The sequence below is a fragment of the Acyrthosiphon pisum genome, unplaced genomic scaffold (genome assembly GCF_005508785.2).
Source record: "Acyrthosiphon pisum isolate AL4f unplaced genomic scaffold, pea_aphid_22Mar2018_4r6ur Scaffold_21251;HRSCAF=23422, whole genome shotgun sequence".
Taxonomy (NCBI): domain Eukaryota; kingdom Metazoa; phylum Arthropoda; class Insecta; order Hemiptera; family Aphididae; genus Acyrthosiphon; species Acyrthosiphon pisum.
In genome coordinates this window covers 14,634-24,186 of record NW_021770698.1, presented here as the reverse complement: position 1 = coordinate 24,186, position 9,553 = coordinate 14,634, and the positions used below count along the sequence as shown (strand labels likewise).

The 9,553-nt window shown below is 32.2% G+C and overlaps 1 protein-coding gene and 1 pseudogene across 1 annotated transcript; both read left to right on the top strand.

Annotated features, from left to right (window-relative positions):
* Window positions 1-970: 970 nt before the first annotated feature.
* On the top strand, window positions 971-2,194 carry LOC100572748 (annotated as a pseudogene).
* A 1,634-nt stretch (window positions 2,195-3,828) lies between these two features.
* LOC100165886 lies at window positions 3,829-5,571 on the top strand. The gene is made up of 2 exons (XM_008189794.1): window positions 3,829-4,990; window positions 5,279-5,571. The coding sequence occupies exons 1-2, from the start codon at window positions 3,829-3,831 to the stop codon at window positions 5,569-5,571; spliced, it is 1,455 nt and encodes a 484-aa protein (XP_008188016.1).
* Window positions 5,572-9,553: the final 3,982 nt, after the last annotated feature.

The window sequence follows — 9,553 nt, the reverse complement described above, 5'->3', positions numbered from 1 at the left end:
TCTCAATAAATTAGATTATTTTAATCACTTGCCGAGCGATACGAATGTAGCCTGTAGATAAGTACCCATATCAGACGTTTTTCACTTAACCATAACTCAGATAACTACAAGGTTTTCGATTTGTTGAGTAGGTATTTATAAATCAAGTGCACGTACCTACTACATTTTTGTGACAGATAGCTACACAAATAGTATTACTACAAAACAAATTTTCGCAATTAATCGTTCAACATTTTAATTAATACATTTTGAACAATTATATTAACCACCAATCATTACAAATCGTCGAATAAGCAAAAAATATGCAAAAACCCCCAAAATATGCAAAAATATGCAAAATAAAATTTCATATTTTAATTCTCTGTACTACAAAACGTATTTGTAGATCACTCTGCTATGTTTTACATCACCTATGATGGATATGCAAATGCTATAAGTCCCGAACCCTGGTAATTACATTTTTAAACATAAATTATACTTGAACAGTTTCTATTTCAAATTACTGTATTCAAGAATGTATTAATATCCACAGATATTAATACAATTTTGTAGGTAACTTTAGTACTTATGTAAAATACTAACCAGTATGGCTATATAATGTATAAATAAAAAGTGAGGTAGGGAATAAAATTATCATTAGGTAAGGCCCGGTTTTTCTATTGAATTTATCAAAGATAAATTTCATAGAACAAATAGATAATAATCAGTTTTTCAATATCCGAATAAGCTCATCTGTCGAATATAGTTACGGATAAGTTATCTGCTACTTTTTGTAACAATTAATTGTTATTCAGCGGATACTTACAGCTGATAACATTATACCTATTCTTAATCAGATTATATTAATTATACGTTTTGGATACTGCGTTAATTATATTACAAAAAGTCAGTTTTTACTTTTTTTTTTCGATTTTACGAATTAAACCACACTACTACAGTGCAACAGTAGGTTTTTTCTGTTAATTTAAATATGGATCTTATGGATTTATTTGAATACGACGATGACTACGAATTAATTCAATTTTTAAACTATTACTGTCGTGTGTACACCGTACACCCAAGAGTCGACCATTTGTTAAAATGGGATGACTATGATTTCAGGGTGAGATTTAGACTTGGAAAGGATGTTGTCCTTTAAGTATTAGAATACATTGAAGATGAGATATCATCATCAACTGATAGGTGAGTTTAAATACATGTTTAACAGATGAATTAATAATATTCTTTATGTAACAAATTACATCATTTTAGAAATAATGCCGTAACAACGATCAACAAACTATTGCTGACCCTACGATTCTATGCTACTGGCAATTTCTTGATAACGGCTGGTGATTTTATGGGTGTGAGTAAAACCACAGCTTGTTTAATTGTACGTAATGTCAGTGTAGCGATAGCAAAGCTTCAACCAAGATTCATCCGTATGCCAGAAACAGAAGCTGTAATAAAAAATTAACAACGCCGTTTTTATCAAATAGCACGGTTTCCTAGAACAATAGGTGCAATTGATTGCACTCACATAAATTCAAAACCCTGGTAAAAGTTAATGTAACACTTGGTAGTAATATTGTATGATTTTAATTAAAACAATATCAATAGGTGGTCCAAATGGTGAATACTTTAGAAATCGTAAAGGGTATTTTTCTTTAAACGTTCAAACAATTTCATGTCCAGATTTAAAAATAATGGATGTTGTTGCACGTTGGAGAGGGTCATGTCACGATCAAACAATTTTTAAGAAGTCTCGTGTTTACAATAAATTGGTCAGTGGTTATTGGATAAATAGTCTAATTGTAGCTGATAGTGGCTATGCTAATTCACAATATGTTGTCACTCCATACTTGAATCCTCAAAATGCCCCTGAAGGGTTATACAATGAATCTTTAATTAGAACTAGGAATCCAGTTGAGAGATCATACGGAGTTCTAAAACGAAGATTTCCTGTTCTATCTTTTGGATCACGTTTAAAAATGGAAACCAGCCAAGCTATGATCGTTGCTTATTGTATTTTACATAGCTTAGCATGTGATCATAATGATTTAGAACCACCCGAACTATTAGGTATGTGTATGCCAGTTATAGATGACTTCAATTTAAGAGAGGAACATGAACCAGAAGTTGGAAATGCGAGACAGCAGTTAACTGAAGAATATTTTTCAGTTTTGATTTAACCACATTGTTTCAGCTAAGAATGAAGATTATGACCAATACTCATAGGCACAAATAGAATGCCAATACTGATATGATTAAGATATCATTTGTTAATCATTTAACACATTTAAACATGTATAATAAAAAAATAATAACTTCTAACAGTATTATTAAAACAAAAAACAATACAAACAAAATAAATATTTTTAACAAAGAATAAAGTTTGTTGTACATATAACAATATAATATAACATACATTTCTAAAATAATAATAATAATAATAAACTAGCTGAGTGTAAAACATTTTAATACAAAAACCTAGAAGTCATTTCTATTTAATTTCTGTTTTTTTATAGCAATATCAAGTTCTAATGACTGAAGCTCAAGTGCATGTTTTGTCTTTAGGAATGTCATATTTTCTACATGTTCTTCTTTTAACAAGGTTATCTGAAGCTCAACCAATTCTTGTTTTTTTCAGCTAATAAAGTGAATTTTTCACTGGTTGACTATGGTTTTTTTTTTTTTTTAAATTGGCTACAAATAAAAAAAAGCAGGTAAGTGGATGTTGTTCTGCTGTACAGTAGATTACAAGTGGGTCATTGTATAATGGTTGTATTAAATTTGAATTCAATGATATAATATTGTATAAGAAAAACGATTCTGAGCGGAGACGGTTTATCAGTCTGGATATTTTATATTGTTATTATTTATTTTATCATGTAGGTAATCAAGTTGACCTAATATTAAAATATTACAATTTTTTATTCGTTTCTATGGTGATAAACAAAGCGTTAGAAATCCCATTTTTAGCGTTTTTTCGTAATTTTTCGGTGGTTTTTCCATTTTTTGAGAACTATTGAGAAAACCGAAAAATGACCTCTTTAAAGTACCATCTTGATCCAATTTGCTAAAAGATAAGGTACTATATTTTGAATTCGAAACACTACTTCTGGAAGAAATTTTGTATACAGGATATAAAAATAAAAAAAATAAATAAAGAAACACCACTGTAAAAACAATAGCTCCCTCGCTCCGCTCAGAATCTAAAAAATTATATTTACGCAGGTGGTGATAATATTTAGGTATTTATCTCGTACTGGCTAATTTTCTGTTTTTCTGTTGTTCTTAACAGTTTTGTTGAATCTAAAGGGGTCCATGATTGAGTGTTTTCAGAAGTACCAGGCTGATTGTTTATTGAACTGTTGATCTTTAGCGTTTCATTTGTTGCATGAAATGTATCCTTAAAGCTCAATGCTTCTATAAAATATACAATAAATTGTTTCCTTCTTGAATAGACTTTAAAAAACTAATTTTCCAATTACATTGAAAACAGCCATTAGAGAAAGATAAATCATTACAGTGTTATAACTATGTTCAATATCAAGATTCGGATTATTTTTAACCCTTCATTATTCACCACGGGGTATTTTAATACCCCAGTGATATTAAAACTGTTTATTTATTTGGAGGTAAAAAACATATGCACCTCCACAGCTGTGATATCATTAACGAAAAGAGTATTATTATGATAGTGTGATTTTTATTTTTATCAGTGCAGTATTAAATAAAAACCAGTCGTTCAAATTGGAGTCTGGAAATATTTTACCACAGGTGACTATTTTTGTTTTAGATCTTTTAAAATATAATTTATAAGCAAATTTCAATTTTTACCGAGTTATGGACGAGTTTGAACAAAATCGTATACTTAGTATGCTGAATGATGTAGATAGCGATTGTTCAGATGAGTTAGGAATAGGTGACGAAAATATAAGTGAAACAGAAGACCATTTATCAGAAAACGATGAATATGCAACTGAAGAAGAATTGGAAACATCTGACGAAGAAACTGATCAATCTGAAAGACGTTTTCTATGGGGCAAAGATAAGTTAACAAAGTGGCGTAAAGACTCATGCCAAACGATAGGTAGAACAAGATCTCATAATATTAATACACAACTCCCAGGACCAAAACTAGTTTCTAGAGATTATTATAGTACTGTTGATTGTTTTAAACTTTTTTGTGATGACATTATTATTAGAACAATTGTTACCTGTACAAATATTTATATTGAAAAAATATCAACAAATTTCAAAAGACAAATAGATTGTCGACAAACGGATTTCCAAGAAATATCTGCATTGATTGGTATTCTTATTTTAGCTGGTGTAAATAAATCAGGGAAACAAAATATACTTGATTTATGGGACACCACAGGATTTGGTATAGAATCTTTTCATGCCACAATGTCAATAAAAAGGTTTAGATTTTTATTACGCTGCTTACGCTTTGATGATATACGTGACCGTGAATCACGTCGAGAAATCGATAAGTTAGCTCCTATTCGTGAAGTTTTTGAAATGTTGGTACATAATTGTCAAAAATCGTATTCCGTTGGAGTATTTGTAACTATTGATGAAGAACTTGTGAAGTTTCGAGGTAAATGTCCTTTTAAGCAATACCTTCCAAGCAAGCCTGGGAAATACGGTATTAAAATTTTCGCGGTCGTTGATTCTAAAACAATGTATTCTTTGAATATGGAAATTTATCCTGGTAAACAACCAGAGGGCTCATATAATTTATTAAATAATCCCCATCCGTTAGTAATGCGTTTAATGGAACCAATATTAGATAGTGGACGAAATTTAACAATAGATAATTTTTTTACGAGTGTTCCATTGGCAAAAGACCTTCTAAATAGAAAAATAACTCTTGTAGGAACACTACGAAAAAATAAAAGAGAGATTCCTCCCGAAATGTTTTCTAATAAACGTGAAGAATATGATAGTTCGTTTGGTTTTACAAAAGAACTGACTATTGTTTCTTATGTACCTAAAAAACGTAAAACAGTATTGGCTTTATCTTCGTTTCACCATGACTCCACAATAGATACAGACACATATTATAAAAAGAAACCGGAAATTATAACATTTTATAATTCTACTAAGGGAGCAGTAGATACGGTTGATGAAATGTGTGGGAGTTATGACACAGGAAGATCGTGCAAACGCTGGCCATTAGCAATTTTTTTCTATGTGCTTAATATATCTGGAATAAATTCACAAATTATATACATTGCCAATAACCCAAATATAAAAATAAAAAGAAGAATTTTTTGAAGAAATTTAGCAATAGAACTTATAAAACCAGCTATTGCAAAAAGAGCAGCATCGACGTGTTTACCACAAGAAATTCGTATAAAAGCTGCTAGAATTTCCGGCCATCAGTTACGAATTGAAACAACAGAAAGAGAAGGTTCATCAGGAAGATGTTTTTTCTGTCCTAGAGCAAAAGATCGAAAAACTAAAAATGCCTGTGGAAAATGTAATAAATGGATATGTAAGGATCATTTGAAACAAATTTGTTTAGATTGTTCAAATACATATGAAAATGCGGAAGAAAATGAAATGACTAATGAATAACTGAAAGACTAATGAAGAGTATATTACTATGAACGTAGAACGTGGATCCGGCAACCTGTGGCGGAAAGACGGATGTTATGACAGGACGGAAGCAGTTTATACAATGGAACAAAGAAATTCAGTCTAATCAGTGTTGGGTGGGGTGTCCTCTTGGTCAGTTCGGTGTGGTGCATTGACCGACGAGGCTCACATATAATCGGGCATTTCTTACAAACTATGAATTAGTGTTAATTAAAATTAAGGCAGGTGCATTGAGCGGATAGATTCGTCGGTGCGTGGCGCGACTGGACGACCGTGACGGCCTCTCACACACCCTCAGTTGGGTGCTGGCGGACTTACGCAGCAGCAGGGCAGCAAGTTAGCGGACCAGGGCGGCCTCACACACACCACGCCGGATGCTGGCGGACTTATGCGGACTGGGTGAACCAATACGTGAAGACCGCGTACGCGGCTCGCAACGACTATCAGCAATCGACAAAGAGTCGACGGTCTCGCAGGAATGACGGGGTGATGGCACACGTAAATATAGTTTGTCTCGCACACACGTTGGTGAGGAGCAGATAATAATAAGAAACAAAAAAGAACTCACGTACTGTTGGTGGATTGTATATTTATTTTGAACAGCAATATATGTGGCTGTATTAGCCCACGACGATAGAGTGTTTCAGTTACTCGATGATCGTGCCGCAATGGCGACGACAAAGAAAAAAGAAGAGGGTGCCGAAATGGCAATGAACAAAAAATGTACGAACGAACAGAACAGAACGAACGAACATATAAGAGCGAAGACAAAATATGATACAGAAAAGATTATAAACAAAACACTGATAATATGAACAATCTACAAAGACATTTGACATATAAGCAAATGATACAACAGCAACAAAGACAATAAATATAGTCATTAATAATTATAATAATGTGTAATTAGACAGAATGTATGAGGTATGGATGCACGGGAGATAATGTGGACAACGGTCACCGGCGCACAGATAAGCGATATGCACAACGGCTCGGCGCGTACAAAATGTATTATAGTAAATAGGTATAATAACCTATATTTAAATACATAGGGAATGGAACCAGTCTTTGTCAGTTCACCAGTCTATGACAATCGATCAAACATATAATTTATGTTAAGAACCATTGAAATATAATCTAGTTGTTTTTATCAATATAATAGATAAAATCATTGTTATTTAAATGGTGTAAGAATTTTGTTGCTAACTTCAAAAACGAATTAATTGCAATTTTTTGATAACATGACTTACATTCATTGTTATCATATTAAATAACAATCAAATATTTTTTTTTTGCTTGCTTTTTTCGATTTTTTAAGGTAAATTAGTGGAAAAAGTATGAAAATATTAATTAAAATCTATATTTTTAATGCATTAAAGTAGCTAAGAATTTAAACTTGAACTTTAATTGAATGAGTTATATAAAATTGTCAATGACTAGATTTCTAAAAAATTTAATACTAGTGTTTGGCAACTTTACCCAAACGCTGGGTTTCGTCTTGAACATTGGGTCTATATCCAATTCCAATATTTGGCATTTAATTATATTCTCACCTATCTTTGTACCTATTCCTTATGTATCCTTGTACCTATTCCTTGATTTCTTGTTACAGCTGTGTATGTCAATGATTGATTGTTGTAATGGCTGCTAAACCCAAGTTTAAATATGATGTTAGTGATATGGAAAATGTTGTTAAAGCTGTTAAAGAAAAAGGTATGAATGTATACAAAGCAAGTGTACACTTTAATGTTCCTAGGTCTAGTCTACAAAATATAGTAAGTGGCAAAGCAGATTTATCTGTTAGGAAATTTGGACCAGAACCGATTCTTGGCAAATATGAAGTGTTACTGGTTAAATGGATTGAAGTTATGAGTCATAAATGGTTTCCTATTGTTAGTAGTGATCTATTATCGTCTGTTGAAAAAATAGTTAAAGATTTAAACTTGGACACCGAATTTCCTAATGGAAAGCCATGTAAAAAATGGTTGAAATTGTTCATGAACAGGCACCCTATAGTTGCAAAGCGAACTGTTGAAAAGTTAACAAAATCCAGATCTTGTGTAACTAAGGAACAGATATTGAATTGGTTTTCTAATGTTGAAATATTTTTAGCTGACAATAATTTAAAAGATATCCTTGATGATCCTTCCAGAATTTTTAATACTGATGAATCTGGGTTTATGATGTGCCCAAAAGGAGAAAAGGTTTTAAGTATTCGCGGTACAAAAAATGTATATGAAGTAGTTGGAAACAATGAAAAACAAGAAATCACCGTCTTAGTGAATGTGTCAGCGGCTGGTGTTGTAGCACCAACAATGGTTGTTTTTGCTGGGAAAAGACTGCCTAAAGGAATTGCCAGCACTATGCCTGAGGATTGGGCTATGGCTAAGTCTGATAAAGGGTGGATCACTGGGGAAACTTTTTTTGAGTATGTCCTTAATGTGTTCTACCCTTGGTTAGAGAAAAATAACATTAAGCTACCAGTTATTTTATTTCTAGATGGGTATGTGTCTCATCTAACTTACCACTTAAGTTTGTTTTGCCAAAGTAAAGGTATTCATATAATTGCATTTTACCCTAATGCAACACATATACAACAACCTCTTAATGTTGCTATGTTTGGCCCATTAAAACAAGAATGGGCCAAAGAAGTTCATAAATGGCGTATGGAAAGTCAAGAACCTCTTACTAGGTTACACTTTTCTCCCATGCTAAGTAGAGTTATGAAGAATAGGCTTATTGAAGGTACTATTAAAAGTGGATTTTCAACATGCAGTTTATTTCCTTGGAATCGTCAGGCTATTGACTACAGCAAATGCTTAACAATTAATTCTAGTAGTTCTAATAGTTCTCAGACAGATATTAATATGACAGAAAACCCCTCAAATAACATAACAATTGAAACATCACCAGAGCCTAATACCTTAAATGATCCTGTAAAGAACTTGGGACATGATTATTTGGAAAGTTTAATTGGTGAACATTTATTAAAACAATTTAAAGAAGAACTTGAACTAAACGATGATTTGTGAACTGGACCAACTGAGAGTAAAAATCTGTTTGGTGTTTCAGTGTTTGGAGAAAAAGTTATTTGCTATTCTCAGGAATAACAGAAATTCAGAATGAAAGTGAAATTCATGAATATTTTACACCAAATGATATTGAATCTTGGCCAATTTTGTTGGATAACTCTGAGAGTACAGTTGGACCAGATAATGAAACAATTGATGTATCATTCATTCAAAGCTGCAGTACTGCAAAAGAGCCTTTAACTGAAGAAAAGAGAAGAGATGAACTGGCAAAACAAATATCTCCTGAAACAGGTGGAAAAGGAGTTCCATCACAATTCAAAATATTATTGTACCCTCCTTAAACGCGTCTTTTTTTGATATAATCGCTTTATCTGAAACCTGGCTTTCCCCATCTATTTCAAACTCTGAACTTAATTTTAATAAATACATAATTTATCGTTGTGACAGATCCCCATTAACTAGTGTTTATAAACGCGGTGGCGGAGTTTTAGTTGCTGTTAGATTTGCTGCTCATTTGAATAGTAAAATGTTAAATGTCACTGTAAAATGTATTGAACATGTATTTGTTCAATAAAAACTGAGATCTAATGTCTTCATTATTTGTTGTGTTTATATCCCTCCCTCATCGCCTATTACACTGTATGAACAATTTTTCCTATCTATTAACGAACTTTATTTGTCTAATACCAAAGCCAAATTTATTTTAGTAGGTGATTTTAATTTGCCCTCATTACGCTGGTCGCTTTATTCTTTGCCATTGATGTGCAACTCGCAAATTGATTCTTATTTTGTTAGCATGTTATCGCACTACAACTTTAATCAATTTAACTTAGTGCGTAACCACAACAATGTCATTCTTGATTTAGCCTTATCTAATACTCACATAAGAGTATCTAATGACCCAGACCCATTATTACCAATAGATACAC

Bases quoted from the DNA above. Each gene is read 5' to 3' on its own strand.
- LOC100165886 (XM_008189794.1), top strand. From the start codon at position 3,829: ATGGACGAGTTTGAACAAAATCGTATACTTAGTATGCTGAATGATGTA. The intron at 4,991-5,278 runs GTAAAACAGTAT...GAAGAAATTTAG, and splicing joins TTCTTATGTACCTAAAAAAC to CAATAGAACTTATAAAACCA.